The sequence below is a fragment of the Arvicola amphibius genome, chromosome 5 (genome assembly GCF_903992535.2).
Source record: "Arvicola amphibius chromosome 5, mArvAmp1.2, whole genome shotgun sequence".
Classification (NCBI taxonomy): Eukaryota; Metazoa; Chordata; class Mammalia; order Rodentia; family Cricetidae; genus Arvicola; species Arvicola amphibius.
The window spans coordinates 53,648,859-53,667,510 of record NC_052051.1 but is presented as its reverse complement, the minus strand read 5'-3'; the positions used below and the strand labels follow the sequence as shown (position 1 = coordinate 53,667,510).

General features: G+C 39.6%; 1 protein-coding gene across 3 annotated transcripts in view; it reads left to right on the top strand.

Moving 5' to 3' along the window:
• Golm2 (golgi membrane protein 2) overlaps window positions 1-18,652 on the top strand; it is a 76,154-nt gene that overhangs the window by 49,458 nt on the left and 8,044 nt on the right. For 2 of the 3 annotated variants that reach the window (XM_038330644.2, XM_038330646.2), the window contains exons 8-9: window positions 1,885-2,055; window positions 16,531-16,698. In XM_038330644.2, the coding sequence (XP_038186572.1) occupies window positions 1,885-2,055; window positions 16,531-16,698 (339 nt within the window). The remainder of the gene's footprint in view (window positions 1-1,884; window positions 2,056-16,530; window positions 16,699-18,652) is intronic. The other variant, XM_038330645.2, reaches the window with a different exon arrangement.

The following is an 18,652-nucleotide window of genomic DNA, read 5'->3' as shown; positions in this document are numbered from 1 at the left end:
TCCACAGAGCTAGGTTCAGGATAGTGAAGGCTGCACAAAGAAACCTTGTCTTAAATGATTAAAAAAAAAAAAAATCATCCTCTAGTAGTTTAAGACCATCCTGAGCCACATGAGACCATATCAAAAAAAAAAAAAAAATAATAATAATAATAATAATAATAAGCAAAATCTTGCTAGATGGTTCAGGAGGTGAAGGTCCTTGCACCAAGCCTGGTAACCTGAATTTGGTCCCTGAATCCATATGGTAGAAGGAGAGAATCAACTCCCAAAAGTTGTAAATTTTCCTCCAATCTATACACATATGTGCATGCTAGTGTTTGTATACACAAGCGCGCATGTGCACGCATACACACACACACACACACACACACACACACAAGTAAATAAATAAATTTATTAAAAGTTGGGTTTTAAGGTGGGTGCTGGTGGCGCATGCCTTTAATCCCAGCACTCGGGAGGTAGAGGCAGGCAGATCTCTATGAGTTCAAGGGCAGCCTGGTCTACAAGAGCTGGTCCAGGATAGGCTCCAAAGCTACAGAGAAACCTTGTCTTGAAAAACAAAACAAATTAGGTTTTTAAATGGGTGTGATGATGTATACCTGTAATGCAGAGGACTCATTCCAGCACTCAAAAGGTTGAGGCAGAAGATCGTCTCAAATTCAAGGCCAGCCTGAGGTTCTTATAGTGAGACCTTATTTCAACAATCAAACAAAAAATGTTGAGTAGTATGGTTGTCTTAGTGTTCTCTCCTTGTGAACAAAAGAGAACATTTAATTGGGGCTGGCTTACAGTTCAAAGGTTTAGTCCATTATCCTCATGGTGGAAGTGTGGTGACATTGTAGGCAGACATGGTGCTAGATAGAGAGTAGCTGAGAGAGTTCTATGTCCACATCCGCAGGCAGGAGCAAGGGTGGAGCCACTGGGCCTGGCTTGGACTTTTGAAACCTCTAAGCCTACCCCACAGTGACATACTTCCTCCAACAAGGCTGTACCTACTTCAAAAAAGCCACATGTCCTAATCATATCAAGTAATACCACTCCCTAATGACCAAGTATTTAAATCTATGAGCCTGTGGAGATCATTCTTATTCAAACCACCACAGTGATGGCGCATGCCTGTAATCTCAGAACTTGGGAGGTAGAGACAGGAGGACCAGAAGTTCAGAATCATCATTGTTACTGTTCTATTGCTCTAAAGAGACACCATGACCAATGCAACCCTTATTTAAACAAACAAACAACCAGTTAATTGAAGCCTTGCTTGCAGTCTTAGTCTATAAACATCATGGCAGGAAGCATGGCAACATGTAGGCAGGTATGGGGCTAAGAGCTTACATTCTGATCCACAGGCAGCAGACAGACAGCCTGAGACTGTTGTGGACTTTTGAAACCTCAAAACACACCCCAGTGACACATTTCCTCCAAGGCCATATCTCCTAATCCTTTCAAACAGTTCCACTCCCAAATATATGATCCAGTGGGAGCCATTCTTATCCAAAGAAATTATTAGAAGAAAGTATTAGAAGATAACAGTTATGATTCATTGTATAGATGGAGATGACAGAGTTTAAAGGTGTTGACACCCTGGTAGTTCCTAGAGATTTCTAGCAGCTGTTTAGAGTTAGAGCACAGAGGAGAAACGAGTGTCGTTTCTATTGTGTAGAAACCCACAGACAAAGAAGTGGAGTAGGCTTGTAGTCAGGGGTGGAGATGCTTAGCCACAGAGAAGGTGGCATTTGATAAACTACTAAAATTTAATAGCAGACCAACTCTATGACCTCCCAAGGTCAGATGGTCATGGGATTTTGCTTTCCTAAAGCAAGTCACATGAAATTGTTCTCTTAAAGAATTACATTCTTTTAATTTGATATTTTTCTTCCACAGGTTCACAACTAAACCAGAATGAAAATCCTGGTACTTCCAAACAGAACCCTTCAAATCCTCTTCAGCACCTAATTCCAGGCTCAAACCTGGAGCGGGAACCCAGAATTCAACCAGACACACTAAAGCAGGCCACCAGGGATAGAGTCAGTGATTTCCACAAATTGAAGCAAAGTAAGAATCAGTTGACGAATACTATGTTAACAGAAGTTCTTTAAATACGGTGAACTTGTTTCCGAGACACAGTTATCGTTGTTATGCTCTAACAAATATGTAAAGAGAAAGTATGGTTAAATTTTAAAGAAAAATAGGTTTTAAATGGATAGAAACTAGTCTAAGGAAATTATAAAGTCTTATCACAGTCACCATTATTAATATATGTCAGGTGAGTTGATTTCTTAATATATGCTTAGTTCTTTGCATTTAAACTTTTTTTGAGAAGTAGGGAAAATTCATTTTGGGAGTCTAATGATTGAAAACTTTGACTAGGAGGGGCAGAAAGTAGTTTTGAAAAGTGGCATATTCTGGGGAGAACAGGCACCTGGTGAGGCTTCTGGAGCGGGAAGCTCAATATCGCATCCTCCTCCATCCCCTCCAGTTGTTTCTGCCTTATGTAGGTATGAACAGTAGTACTGTGGAATGAAGTATGTTGCTTAGTTACTTCAGAGACATTGATTTTGGCAAGTTAACATTTCAATGGGACCTATAAGTAAAACCCATGGTAGCAGAGAGAATTTACTGTAGGAGCTGTTCTTAAACTGTGCTTTCCATTCCATTTTCGTTTAATGGCTTCTCCCCTCCAATTCTAAGTAGACAGAATGTTTAAAAGCTTCAGTTATGATAGCCTCTGTTCCAGAACCATAGTGTTGTTTGCACACAGGTTGCATATGTGTTGAGAACTGGACAGCATATATAATTTATTCAAATATTTCTGTCTTCTAACAACTACTTATATGGATGTATATGTGAATATGTAGTTTGGCTATTACTTGGCTTTCCTCCTTTGATATTTAAAGCATATTTGTGCATATTGATTAAAATAATAGATAAACAATGTTTTATTTGTAAGAATGTAGCTAATATCTTAAATATGTTGGGAAAAAAATATTTTCTTAAAGCCGCACTGTGGAATTAGCCTGTGTGTTGGTTACTTGTTTCACTTCTGTTACGAAATACCAGCAGAAAGCACTTTAAGAAGAACTTATCTGGCTCACAGTTTACTGTACAGCCCATCAAGTTGGGAAAGGCATGTCAGCAGGAGCTTGAGGTAGCTGGGCACAGTGCATCCGCAGGCAAGAAGCTGAGTGCTCTTGCTCAGCTCACTGTCTCCTTATTCAGTCTGGGATCCCAATCCCTGAGTGACAGCACCCACATTTAGAGTGGATCATGCAACTTTTATTAATCTAATCTAGATAACCCTCGACAAACGTGCCAGAGGCTAGTCTCTTCAGTGATCCTAGATCCTATCAAGTTGACAAGTTTCACAGCCTGAAAACAATTAACAAGGACAGAGGACAACATTAAACAAGAGATTTAAGAACTGGTCCTGGTGGCTAACACCTATACCTGTAGGCACTTCAAAGACTGAGACAGGAGGATCATAAATTTGAAGCTAACCAGGGTTAGTGAGTTCAAGGCAAGTCAGGACTGCATAGTGAAACCTTGTCTAAAAAGGTGATCAGGGAATCTGAGGATACATCTAAGTTGATAGAGTGCTTGCCTATTGTACATGAAGCCCTAGATTTGATTCCCAGCACCACATAAACCAGAGATCGTGTACACCTGTAAAGTCAGCTTTTGAAGGAAGAAGGGGTATGAGTTCAAGGTTATCCTTGGTATGTGTTGAGTTTGGGATACAGGCAATTCTTTCAAGAAAAAAAAACAAGGAAGGAAAAAATAACAAGGCTGGTAAGATGGCTCAGTGAGTAAGAGTGCTTGCTAGCAAGCATGATGATCCGAGTTTGATCCCCAGGACACACACAGTGAATAAAAGAGATAACTGACTTTTGCAAACTGTCCTCTGATCTCGACATGCATGTGCCAGATCGTACATGTACTCATGCACATGTGTGCACACATGCATGCGCGCGCACACACTAAATGTTAAAAAAATATATAATAATAACAAAATAGGACCAGACATAGTGGTGTATGCCTTTAATCCCAGCACTTGGGAGACAGAGGCAGGAACATCTCTGTAAGTTCAAGGACAGCCAGAGCTACACAGAGAAACTCTGCTCGAAAAACCCAATAATAACAGCAACAACAACAACAAAGTAAAGTGTCTTAATTTGTCACTCAGATTCATATAACATTGATTCTATAGAATTTTTCTCTAGTACTGATTTGTATTTATGTATAGGTAGATTAATCTGTAGTTTAAGAATGTCTCTAAATAATGCTTTGAAATTACTCTCTATAACTTATCTTAGAAGGATCCCTGCTGAGCCATAAATTATTTTCTATGTATCATTAATGTATATGAAGAACTGAAATCACTGTACTCACTTTTTCAAAGAAAAAAATGTATGTGTTTTGCCCACATGCATGTATATGCGTCATATACATGCAGTGCCCCTGGAGGCCAGAAGACATTGTTGGGCCTCTTAGAACTGGAGTTACAGGCAGTTGTGAGCCACTGTTTTGGTTCTGGGGGCTGAACCTGGGTCCTTTGCAAGAGTAGCAAGTGCTCTAAACCACTCATTGTCTCTCCAGCCCCCCAAGCACTGTTTTTAATTCACTTGACATTATTTGTTATATGCCCGTTGTGGGGTAATGGAAACAGGTCTTGCTATAGAGCCCAAGATGACCTAGAACTTGTAGTTCTCTCCAAACTCAGCTTCCTGAGTGGTACAGATACACTACACCAGCTCTCTTACATACCTTTGATCTTACTTTTTATTTTATGTGTATGGGTGTTTCATCTGTGTCTATGTCTGTGTACCACTTAAGTATCTGGTGCCTGTGGAGGCCAGAAGAGGGTGTCAGATCCATGGAACACATGTTACAGGCAGTTGTGAGCCACCATGTGGGTGCTGGGAATTCAACCCAATTTCTCTGGAAGTGCATCCATCTTAACTGCTGAGATATCTCTCCAATCCCTTAACCAATAATTTTGTTTTTGTTATTAAAATAGACAGAAATGTATTCTTTGCATGTGTGCATCTGTGTGTATGACTGTGTATGAATATGCCACAGTGCTTAAGTAGCCAGTGGACACTTCAGGTTTGTGCCTCACTTTCCCCTCTGGCTTGTACCTTTCATCTTGTTTGGAATAGTTGCTGGCATGTTGTTTTCAACTTTATATGCCAGACTAGTTGGCTCTTGAACTTCTGGGACCTTACCTGTCTCTGCCTCCCATCTACCTACAGGATCACCATTGCTTGGGTTACATGTCTGGCTTTCACAGGAATCCTGGGGTTTTGAGCTCAGGTCTTCACACTTGAGCATATGTTTACCTTCTGAGGTATCTGCCTAGCCTACATAACATTTTTAATATCTAAATTCCATTGTGCCTTTTGCTCTTATTATTTAGATTATTTCATATTTTTTATTTTAGTTGTCATGATTATGACTTTGTTTTCCCTTAGATTATTGATTCTTCCTACTTTTTGAGTGTTTCTTTAAGTGTAGTTCAAAGAGTGAAATCACTGAGTCAAGTACTTAGTTGATCAGCTTTGCAGCTGTTAGGTCATCACATTCCTTCTTTAGAGCAGTTTTCAGTGTCACTGCAGTAGTTAATGTGCTCTGTTGTTCTGCGCTCTGTCCACACCTACTTATCTTCTAGGGTATTTAGAATATGTTTCCAAGACAAGATCTCCTGAGTAAATTGGGAGTATTGGGACCTTGGGGGAGGGTTGAAGGGGGAAGGGGAGCAGAGAAAAATGTAGAGCTCAATAAATAGCAATTTAAAAAAAGAATATAATGTTTCCTTCAGGGGGGTTTGGTGGGGTTTGGAAGTATAGCTCAGTAGTAGCACACTTCTCTAGCTTGTATAAGACCCTTGGTTCAGTCTCTAGCCCCACTTTCTGATGGTGTCTCTGTGTAACAGACCTAACTGTCCTGGAACTAGCTCTTGTAGACCAGGCCTCGAACTCACAGAGATCTGCCTGCCTCTTCCTCCCTAGTGCTGGGATTAAAGGCGTACACATGTTGATTTTTTTTAAGTCACTTACTCTGAACGTTTTATAGTTTATTTCTGTATACTTACTTCAGATCTTTTAGAATAACTCAGATATTACCCTCTAATAAATGACTTTTGAATGTTTATCCTACTCTGGTGCCTTTCCTTGTAGAAGACCTTATTATGTATTTTCTTTAATTATTTGATTGACTTTTTTATTTATGTGTATTTTGGCAGTAAAGTGTGTGCAGATGTATGTGCAGATGCCTTCAGGGCCAGAAGAAAGTTCTAGGTGTCCTGGAACCGGAGTTACAGACAGTTGTGAGCCTCCATGTGGGTGCTGGGAATTGAAACCTCATCCTCTGGAAGAGCAGTCAGAAGTGTCCTGAGCCCATTAAACTGTCATTCCCTATTCTAAGAGCCCCTGGCAACCACTAATCTGCTATTGTAGATATCTCAATAAATATAATCATGAAATGTGTGGCCTTAAACCAAGTATGGTAGTACACTCCTGTGAGCCCAGTGTCTGAGATGTCTGGGTTCAAGGTCATAGCAAATGAGAAGGTGCCCTTTAATGCCTGGCTTCTTAACATGTTTGGAGTCTTAGAGTGGTGTAGCATGCATCACGGTTTTATTCCTTTATAAGCTAGATAGCAGTCAGTTTATGGATGCATTTTGTTTATTCACCTATTTGTGGATACTTGATTTATTTCTATTTTTTTACTATTTTGAGGATTGCTGCCATGAAGATTCATGCACAGGCTTGCTAAACACCTGTTTTCTGCTTTGGGGGTATGTACCTAGACAGGGAATTGCTGAGTCACACAATAATTCTATGTTTAGCTTTTTGAGGAACTGCCAGGCTATTTTCCATAACAGCTGCACCATTTTATTAATACATTTTCTCCTGTAATATGGAAGAGTTCCAGGGCAGGGGATATGGCTCAGTTGGTATAGTGCTTGCCTAGCATTCACTAGCCTAGCATACAGGAAGCCCTGTCCTGTCTTTGTCAACACCACATAAAGCCAGTCATACTTGTAACCTCAGCTTCCGTGGTGAGTTCAAGATCAGCCTGAACTATATTGAGACAGTTTCAAAAAAAAAGTTACAGTTTCCCTAACCCCTAGCAACACTTAGTCTTTTTCCTCTCCTTGTCTGTCTGTCTCTCTGTCTCTGTCTCTCTCTCTCTCTGTCTCTGTGTCTCTGTCTCTGTCTCTCTCTCTCTCTCTCTCTCTCTCTCTCTCTCTCTCTCTCTCTCTCTCTCTCTCTCTCTCTCTCTGTGTGTGTGTGTGTTCTGCTTTTTTGAGACAAGGTTTCTCTGTAGCCCTGTCCTCTGCAACAATATCAAGTGTTCTTAACCACTCAGCCATCTCAGCTCCTTGTTGTTGATGTTTTGAGACAGTCTTGTTTTGTACCTTATTGACCTGAAACACAAATCAGTCCCCAAGCCTCCTGAGTGTTGAAATTACAGATGTGAGCCACATTTAATTTTTTTTACATTTACTTATTGTGTGTGTGTGCGTGCCAAGTTTGCATATGAAGGTCGGAGGACAATTTAGCAAAGTTAGTTCTCTTCTTGCACCATGTTAGTTCCAAGGATTGAATTGTCAGTCATGATAGTAAGCACCATCTTCTCGTTGGCGTTGGCCTATCATGGTTTTTTGTTTGTTTGTTTGTTTTGAGACAAGGTCTCCAGCCCAAGCTGGATGGAACTCCTGAACTAGCTGAAAATGCTCTTAAACTTATGGTTCTCCTGTCCCCTACCTCCACCTTCTCAATGCTGAGCTACATTATATCTATACATCACCATACTTGGATAATTTTTTCTTCCCTTTTAAAAAGTTTATTGTTCAGTTTTTCTCTAAACCTATGTTTTAACATTCTTAATAAATTTCATTTTACTTTGGGGATCGTCTTAGTTAGGTTTCCATTGCTGTGATGAACCATGATGACCAAAAGCAACTAGGGTAGGAAAGGGTTTATTACACCTAATAGCTTACAGTCCTTCATGAAGGCAGTTAGGACAGGAACTCAAGTCAGGAACTGGAGCGGAGACCACGGAGTAGTGCTGCTTACTGGCTTATACTCCCAGACTTGCTCAGCTGGCTTTCTCATACACCCCAGGGCCATCTACCCAGGAGTGTCACCATTCACAGTGGACTGGGTCCTTCCAAGTATGTTATTAATTTAAAAAAGAAGAAAGTGCTTTCGGGCAATCTGATGGAAGCTTTTTCTCAGTTGAAGTCCCTTTTCCTAGATAACCATCGCTGTGTCAAGTTGAAAGAACAACCAGGATGGAGATAGTGCTTGTGGTCTATTATTCACATACTAAATAACTACCTTACTTAAAACTTATTGGGGGGCAGAGGTGGTAGCACACACCTTTAATTCCAGCACGTGAAAGGCAGGGACAGGCAGATCTCTGATTTTGAGGCTATCCTAGTTTTCAAAGTGTGTTCTAGGCCAACCACAGCTACACAGTGGGACCCTGTTTCACTTAAAATATTAATAATTAGGGGCTAGAAAGATGGCTTAGTGGTTAAGACAACTGACTTTTTCCCAAGGTCCTGAGTTCAATTCCCAACAACCACATGATGGTTCACACCCATGTGAAATGAGATTTGGTGCCCTCTTCTGGCAGGAATGCATGCAGGAACACTATACTAAATAAATAAATACATTAATAGTATTTTTGAGTATTTCATACAGCGTGTTTGGGTCATATTCACTCCCCATAGTCTTCAGATCCATCTCATTCCCTGCCTACCCATCTTTCACATTGTGTGAATATTCTTGTATATATGGCCTTCCATTGAAGTGTGATTAACTTTCCATGGGACTACACTCTTAAAGAAACTGGTTTCTCCCTTTCCCAGCAGCTATCAGTTGCTAATAGTTCCTCAAGTAGAGCTGAGACTTCTCTCTGTGTTAAGATATGTTCATGCTGTCAGCAGCTACTCAGAGTCCATATGTATAGCTGCCCTGTTTTGTTCAGAAGTCGCTGTTTTCCTGTAGTCGTCCATCACCTCTGACTCGTACACTCTTTCTTCCCCTCATCCACAATGATCGCTGAGCTTTGGGAGGAAGTGGTCTGATACATAAGATAGGGTTGGGCATTCTGCAATCTCTGATTCTCTGTACCTTGACCAATTGTAAGTATCTTTGTTTATCACAATCTACTACAAATCAGAGCTTCACTGATGAGGGCTGAGACATGTATTCATCTGTGGATATAACGATAAGCCATTGGTAGTTAGTTCAATACTACGTCTAGGAAGGTAATAGTTGTAGGTTTTCCTTTAGAGCCTATGACCTGTGTAGCCACAGGTTCTTGGCCCCAATACTAGTGCCCAGTATGGTTTGTGGAGCAGACCTTACATTCAGTCAGAAAGTGGTGTTGCTCCAATGGGCCTTCTTACCAGAGTTCACAGCGGGATAGGACTGATGATGGCTTTTTTCCTCCAGTAGCCTGCACTGTACCTTCCAGCACAGGAAAGCTAGCCAGTAGGGATGAAGCTTTCACATCTCCAGAAGTTCCATTCATCAACTCCTTTAAAGTATGATTTTGTATGGATGAAGACATGTTTGTAGAGCGTGATGCGCTGGAGTCCAGAGGAGAGCTTTGTGGAGTTGGTTCTTTCCACCTTTTCCTGTGTTCTGGGCACTGAATTCAGGTTGCCATCTTATGTAACAAACACTGTACTCTCTGAGCCATTTCACCTGTCAATTCTAATCAGTACATTTATCTTGAGTCTATGAGTTTGAGAACTACTGTTTTGTATGGATTCCATCCTTCAAGTTTAAAAAGGTTGGGCTTTTTTCCTTCAAAAAAATTTTACTTACAGTTATATTCTTTTTCTTTGAGATGTGTGGATTGAATCCAAGACCTTATAGAGGCTAGGCCTCTATCTATATCCTGAGCCCCAGTTGATTAAGTTCTAATGAATAGTTTTCAGAAAACTTATTATATTGAGTTGAGACTGTTTACTACTACTTAACAAAATCTGTTTCCTTTACTGTATAAATATTAGTCATTATCTATAATCTTTACATCCAAGACTCCATACTTCCTTGGCTTTGGTAGTCTTATGAATCTCTCTGAAATTGTTGCTCTTTAAATTCAATTGATTGTAGCATGAATAATTAAAACCCAGAGACAGATATTGGGGTTCAACCTGAAGGTCAGAAAAGCAAAGCAGCCAAGCCACTGGAGAGCCCTTACCTCTAAGTAATCCTCAAACTAAAGCCTGTCTTATCCCAGTTTATATTCCTCTGTAGTACAGGATTAAAGGTGTGCGCCACCACCACCTGGATTTGTTTCTTCATTGATCTTGTGTAGCCCAGCAGGGTCTTGAACTCACAGGGCTCCATCTGCCTCTGTCTCCCAAATCCTGGGATTAAAAGTGTGTGACACCACTGCATGGCCTCTGGTGGCTTAGTTTTTACCTTCTGGTCTTCAGGCAAGTTTTATTTATAAAACATAAATAAAATATCACTATAGTTGATATTATATATTTACCTTTTTCCTTGTTATTTCAAACTAGGTTTGTTTTCATTGTATCTTGTTTTTGCGTGTTTGTATATATACATGTGTGTTCATGAGGATATTGACACATGTATGTGCATGCATGTGGAGACCTGAAATTAGCATGAGGTGTCTTCCTATATCACTGTCTACTTTATTTGCTGAGGCTGAATCAATCATATCAAGTGTAGCTGGCTAGCTTGCCTCAGGGATCTTGTCTCTGCTTCCTGTGTGCTAGAATTACAGGTGGCCACCTGTAATTGTCAGATAGGTGCTGGGAACCTCAGCTCTGGGTTCCACTCTTACACAGCAAGCACTTTATCCACTGAACCATCTCTCCAAACCCTTGTGTTTTCAACTATTACTGTGAGTAGATAATTTACCTTTCACAGAGACCCGCCTGTCCCTACATTGTGAGTGCCTGGTACTACTCATTTTGTCGCTTTCTGCTATTATTTGCTCATGCATTCAATACATTCTTTTTTTTTTACAAGGATTTGCAAAAATACTTATTGCCAGTGTGGGAAAAGATTTTATGGAATTATCTTCACGATTCTTAACTCAAATTACTCACACCAGCATTTCTGATGTTTAAAATGTTAAATCTAATGTTTTTCTTTTAAGTGTAAAACTGGCCTTTGTGGTTAAGTTCCCCTTTATTTAAAGAGTCCAATTTTTAAGAATCTGTCTTGAGATCTGTAGATCTATGACTTTTACTGTCATTTCTATTTATACTCAGAGAATGTCATCAGTATTATTTTCATTCAGCTTTGTTTACTGGAGGTGAGCATCATTGAGTCACGATTAAAGTTTATCTTAAAGTGTAGTTTTACCTTGTAACTTTCTTCCTTTTGCATTTTATATTAGTTACCTTCATTGCCGTAGCCACACCATCTTGCAAGAAGCAACTTAAGGAGGGAAATGTTTGTTTTGGCTCATACTTCATGGTGACAGAGTCCATTATGGTAGGGAAGGCATGTGGCAAAGGCATGCTCACAGTCAGAAAAGGTAGAAAGGATGAATGGTATTAGCATTCTTTCTCTAGCACGCTTTCTCTTTTCGTTCAAAGACCCTGGCCCATAGGATGGATCTATCCGCATTCAGGGTGGTCCTTCCTCTTCAGTTAATCCTTTTCTAGAAATATCCTAGACACATCTAGAGGTGTATTTCATTAGGACTCTGGATCTAGTCAAGTTGACAGTGAAGATTAGCCCCACAGCCTTATCATTTTCTCATTTGTTTTTGTCTTTGTCAAATTTTTCTCCCCCTTTTTTTTTTTGAGCTTTTTTAAAAAAAGTTTGTTGTTGTTGTTGTTTTGGTTTGGGTTTTGGGGGTATTTTGGTTTTGCTTTTGCTTTTTGTTTTTTGAGACAGGGTCTCTCCATGTAACTGTCTGGCCTGGAACTTGCTGTGTAGACCAGGCTAGCTTCTAACACAGAGATCTGCCTGCCTCTGCCTCCTGAGTTGTAGAATTAAAGGCATGTGCCCTCATAACCAGATATCCTTGTCAATAATCTTCAATAACAGGGTTATTAGAGCTACACTCTCTACACTGCCAAAGAGTTGGTGAGTAGCAATGAGCAACACCAGTCAGATTGCTATGAAGATTGCAGTTCCTGACTTAAACCTCTTTTTACATGTACATTAAAACTTGAAAATGCTGCTTTGGGAACATGTTGTCTGCTCAGGAGCGGGAGTCGGAGAGAGTCCAGCGCACACTTGTGCTAGGCAAGTGCTCTATTACCTAGTTGCAGCTCCAAACCTAAAACTGTTACCTGGAAGTAGAATACTCTTTAATATATCTTTGGGCTGTTTTTAGCAAGCACCTACTTGCACTTTGAAACTGTTGTGCTGTCACATATTTGGTACAGTCCTAACTTTGTCTGTACTATCTTGTCTAAGTCAGTTTCCCTTCTTGAACTTCTTCAGAGCATGCTTTCATTAGTATATGCAGATGTCACTCTGCCCTTTGATGACTGTTGACTTTTCTCTGCTAAGATGACAACATCCGTAGGGTGAGAGTGCGTTACTTTTTGTTCTCCAGCCTAGCAAGCACTTGTTAGACACTGATAAAGTTGTTCTATCAGCATTTGAATTTTGTATTTCTTTAGATAAGCAATGAAATTATTTATTTAATATATAATCATACTTAATGTACAATTGATGTTTTCATTTTATATATTTTGGTGTAAGATTATTAGCCCTAAACAGGGTTTTTCTGTGTAGCCCTAGCTGTCCTAGAACTAGCTTTGTAGACCAGGCTGGCCTTGAAGTCACACAGATCCACCTGCCTCTGCCTCCCAAGTGCTGGGATCAAAGGCGTGCGCCATTACCACCCGGCTAGCCCTAAACTTTTTGTATTTTCTCTTATTGAAAAATTATAAGGCAGTATACATCTTTAATCCTGGAACTCCAGAGGCATAGACAAGTGGATCTCTGTGAGTTCCAAGCCAGTTTGAGACCGTTTCTCAAAATAAATAAGTGAATAAACCATATATGTGTATATATATTTGTTTTGGCTTTTATTTTTTAATCAGTAGGGTGGAGGGGCTCACTGGTGGGCCAGTCTAACTGAAATGAAGAATTCCAGATTCAATGACTCTTTTTATCTTTAGGAAAAAAGTGTGGGGGGGGTGCTAGAGAAAAGGCTCTGGAGTTAAGAGCAGCTAGTACTTTTTTTTGGGTTTGATTCCCAGCACCAGCTCCAAAGGATCCAACATCTTCTGACCTTCACAGGCATTGCTGGTGCACACATATGTGCACGTGCACACTCACATATACACACACACATATTTTTTAAAATAATTAAAAACAAGAGAATATTTTACTAATTTATTCTGATTTTATTCTTCGTCTGGAAGCACTAGAATATTATTTATGATTTTAATTGTTTCATTGTTTTGTTTTTCAAGACAGGGCTTCACTGAGTGGCCCTGGCTATCCTGGAACTCACTCTATAGACCAGGCTGGCCTTGAACTCACAAAGATCTGCCTGCCTCTGCCTCCCAAGTACTGGGATTAAAGGTGTACACTGCCACGCCCAGATTTGATTTTAATTATTAATTTTTCTTTGTTTAACTATATTCCAAATAGGTGAAAGAATATTTGGAATTGAAGGTAAGGTTAAGTCTTCTTGTTTATTAGATACATAATTACACAGTTTATAGGATGCTTAGACTTCTATTAAATTTGGCAGTTTGATCTTTTATTGGGCTATAACTATATGTTCACAATGTTTTGTTGAAAAATCTTTTGCAGAGCCGGGCGGTGGTGGCGCACGCCTTTAATCCCAGCACTCGGGAGGCAGAGGCAGGCGGATCTCTGTGAGTTCGAGACCAGCCTGGTCTACAAGAGCTAGCTCCAGGACAGGCTCCAGAGCTGTAGAGAAACCCTGTCTCGAAAAATCCAAAAAAAAAAAAAAAAAAAAAAAAAAATCTTTTGCAGAAATAGAAAACTTAACTGGGCAGTGGTGGTGCACACCATTGATCCCAGCACTGGGGAGGCAAAGGCAGGCGGATCTCTGTGAGTTCAAAGCCAGCCTGTTCTACAAGAGCTAGTTCCAGGACAGGTTCCAAAGCTACAGAGAAACTCTGTCACAAAAAAAGAAAGAAAGAAAGAAAATAGAAAACTTTATGATCTGTGACTATATCCAGCTAACATGGGAATTATGTGTACATCTATGTGATTTTTTTAATTGGAAGTGATTGGAAATATTTATTACATTTATATTGTATGTGTGCTCATACACCTGCTACAGTGTATACATGTCAGCCAAAGGACAGCTTGCCCTCTCTCCTCCCACTGTCTGCCTTTTTGGTTGCTGTTGGTTTCTTTTTGTTTTATTTTGTTTTGTTTTTTGTTTTTGTTTTTCTTCAAGACAAGGTTTCACTGTGTAGTCTTGACTGTCCTAGAACTCACTCTGTAGACCAGGCTGGTCTTATCCACCTGCCTCTGCCTTCTGAGTGCTGGAATTAAAGGCATGCACCAGCACTGCCCAGCTCACCGTGTGCCTTTTAAGAATGGAATTCAGGTCCCCAGGCTTGATTGCAGGTTTCTTACGTCCTTAGTAAATTAACCTCATTCCTATTTGGAGATTATAACAATTTTCTTGTTTTTAAATGTGTGTGTGTGCACACGTGTGCACCGTGGTAAGAGTATAGAGGCGGAAGATAACTTGCGGGAGTTGTTCTTCTCCTTTCATCTTTGCTTTGGGCTCCAGGATTTTACTCAGGTCATCAGACTTTTGGAGCAAACATCTTTACCATCTGAGTCATCTCTCCTGACCTTTAATACTAATTCATTCTGGTAAATTTAATGCTAAAGTAGTTTTGTGAAGTTTTTATTGCTTTGTTTGTTGTAGGTCTAAGAACTGAGCACATAGCCTTATGTAGTCTAGACAAGTGATCTATCACTAATCTTTACTCCCAGCTTTCGTCTGATTATGGATTAGATTTTTGTGTACCTGGAGTGTTTACTTGTACATTTTGGAATGTGTTTTCTTATGTATCAGGGAGAGAGAATCAGGCATGGCAGAAGGCCCGTTATCTGCTGGGCCATCTCACTGGCCCCATTTCTGCTTTTAATGTCCAGGTATTAACAGCTTCTTATATGAGGTATTAAGTTTATTGCCCTTCTTGAATTTTCATTGTTATGAAAGCATATGTGATTTTAAATAGACCAACTTCTTTAAGCTTCCATTGACATTGAAAAAACCTGACCTAAGAAACAGAAAGGGATAACATAGGATTTTTTCAAGGCAAATACTAGTAAGGATCTGATTTGTACTATCTGCCATGCCTCCTTAGGAGCCCATGGCTATGGCTGGTCAGTATTACTAAAAGGAATTTGAAGTAGCATTCAGATAGTGTTAGTTTGTCTTACAGTGCAAAGAGAATTCAGTTTGCATAGAACTCATTGATTTCTTTAAAAATGGTCTTCATTTATGAATAGTATATGTAGCAGTAAACGACTTCAGATTTCAGTATGCATCATATTTATTCTCTTGCTAAAATATCATTTTCAACCAGTACTTAAATTAATGAAATTATAGGTCTTCCAGACAGTAGTGGCACACACCTTTAATCCCAGCACTGAGGAGGAAGAAGCAGGTGGATCTCATGAGTTTGAGGACAGCCTGGTCTACAGAGAGAGAGTTCCGGGACAGCCAGGGCTACACTGTGAAACCCTCTCTTGTAAGAGAGAGAGAGAGAGAGAGAGAGAGAGAGAGAGAGAGAGAGAGAGAGAGAGAGAGATTATAGGTCATTAGAAAAGGAATTCTAGCCAGGCCCGTGGTGGCACGCCTTTAATCCCAGCATTCGGGAGGCAGAGGCAGGCAGATCTCTGTGAGTTTGAGGCCAGCCTGGTCTACAAGAGCTAGTTCCAGGACAGGCTCCAAAGCTACAGAGAAACCCTGTCTCAAAAAAAAAGAGAAAGAGGGAGAAAGAAAGAAAGAAAAGGAATTCTAAACATGGCACCCTTTACTTTAAGAAAACTTTTAAATCACCACAATTAGGGAGACCATCCTGAGCTACACAGTAAAACTTTGCCTCAGCAAAAACATTAAACTTTTTTTTTGTAGTCCCGGCTGTCCTGAAACCCCTCCTGCCTCTGCCTCCAAAGTTCTGGGATTAAAGGTGTCCACCACCACCGCCTGCAGAAAACAAAACATTAAATCTTAACAGGAAGCACTAAACACAGAAGAGAAATTGTTGACTAAATTTTACTTGGGGGTACAGCAGGAGTAGAGTTGCTGCTCGGCCCACTGTTCTCTTGAAGTATAATCAATAAACTTTTTTTTAAGGTATTTTGAGTCTTCATTCAATTACTTTTGTAATTGAATACAATTACTTTTGTCTTGTATAATCTTCATAAAATGTGTTCTTTTGTGACCAGTACTCTGAACGTTGCTGGGTTTCCCTTGACTACTTTCCCATCTGTCTTCAGTACAGGTCCCTTCTTTTCTGCTCTTTACTCTTGAATTAATCCTCTACCTACTTCACAGGCCGATTCTTTGATGAAAATGAATCCCCTGTTGATCCGCAGCATGGCTCTAAACTGGCGGATTATAATGGGGATGATGGTAACGTAGGTGAGTATGAGGCAGACAAGCAGGCTGAGCTGGCTTACAATGAGGAAGAAGATGGTGATGGTGGAGAGGAAGACGTCCAAGGTGAGCGTGGCCTGGCTTCCATGCTGTGACCGTGAAACTCACCTCTTAGGTTTGATTGAATTTGTGTAGAATTTTCCCCACTCACAGTCATAGCAGTATCTTATTCTTAACTCGAGATTTTGTGTAATTTTTCAGTTTTGAGAACTATTTTATGATAGAAGTTTGTCTGTGAGTAATTGGAAGGGTCATTCTTTTCATTTTTAGATTATATTATTGATATAGTGACAATTTGAAATGCAGAGTTCTCAAAATTTTTAGGATTAAATTGTTTGAAATGACCCTAGGCATTACTTGAGGCAAATACTTCAGAAAATACCTTTTTTTAAAAATCTCACTGAAGAATACTTCCTATTCTAAGTATATGCAAATATTGCCCAGACAGCTTTTTTGTTAAAGCAAAGCCACATTGTCTCCATAAGGAACAGAAATTTATTCTGCCACTGATGGGACATGAGAAGGTGAAGTGTTCTGACAACTTTGACCTTTATATTTAACGAAAGGTTTGAAAGATTTATCTTCATGGTTAATACACAGATTCAACACATTTTTTCTTGTTAATAATTGCTCCTAAGCTTTTAACTTGGTAAAAGTTAAGAATCCTACCTGTGTGCATGCCTCAGATCACATTGTTGTGCTGTAGTGGGGCTTTGGGTTTCTTTTCTGCCTGCTTGTGTTCAGTAGTACCTATGGAGTTTTAGAGTTTTATAGTATTTTTTATAAAAGTTACCTTTGATCTTAGGGTATAAAGTATAAGATTTCTGTAATACAGTGCATGAGTTTTCTGGGGTAACCAGTTTTTATTTCTTTTTATAGCTATTAAGTTACTTAGGTTCAGGACAAGAATTATTTTTTTAAAACTTAGAAAATAATTTAATTGCCCTCGAATACTATATAGTTAGGATAAAAAGGAAGGCTAGTGATCTGACATCCTAGGCATTATTTTGTGGTCCACTCTAGATTGAGAATAAGAATAAATACAGTTATGTGTGGGAAAGGAGATCAATAGGAAGTTCTGTGAGGACATCATCTCATCCTTTTCTCATAATTTTTCCTTTGCTCATTGCTTTTATGATTTGCTTGGATTATGTTTGTTTGCCTTTATCTGTAACATTTTATGCCTTTTGTCTTGCATGTGTATCATATCACCAGTTAGACTGTAAGCTCTTGAGCAACCAGAATTTTCATTTATTTTACCTTGCATCTTATTTGTGTTCTTTTTTGTGTCTGTTCTCCCACAGTGTTTACACTCAGGGCCCAAGCAATGCTATTAACTGTTAGTTGTGCTTTTCTATTGGCTTCTGTTCTTATAACTGACCGGCTGAATGTTCTTTAACTCTGGTCACAGCTTGTTCATTTGCACTTTGAGGAGTCATTTTCCCCCTTAAGGATCTCTATCATTTAATTAGTTCATTTTGAGGTTTTTATTAGAGTAGTTAATTTCAAGTATTATTAATAATTCTTACATTTTTGCTTATCTTAAGCCTAATGATTTTTAATCACAGAATTTCCTTTAATATTTGTGTCAATTTTTTGCAGTGAGTGATTGATCTTCAGTGATTTCCCTCCTCCGTTCTTGTATTCTCCCCTACACCCATTTCTCATTACTGCTATGCTTTTCCTTTCACAAAGGAATCATAAGTTTATTGGTTCTAAGGCCCAAGATATTTTCAGTGAAGTGGGGAGGTGGTTTTTTATCTCCCCCCACTTAGGATCTCTTGTAATCCAGGCTCACATTTAGCATATAGTTGAGGGCAACCTTGAACTTTTATTCTCCTGCCTCCATCTCCCAAGGGCTGAATTACAAGCATATGCCAACACCTCCAGTTTTATGTGGTGCTGGGAAAGAAACACAGGGCCTCACAGGTAGTGGGTGAGCACTCTACCAACTAAGCCACATCCCCAGTTCTAAATTCTTTGCTTCAGTGTTTGCAAGTAAATCTTCCTTGAGTTGAGA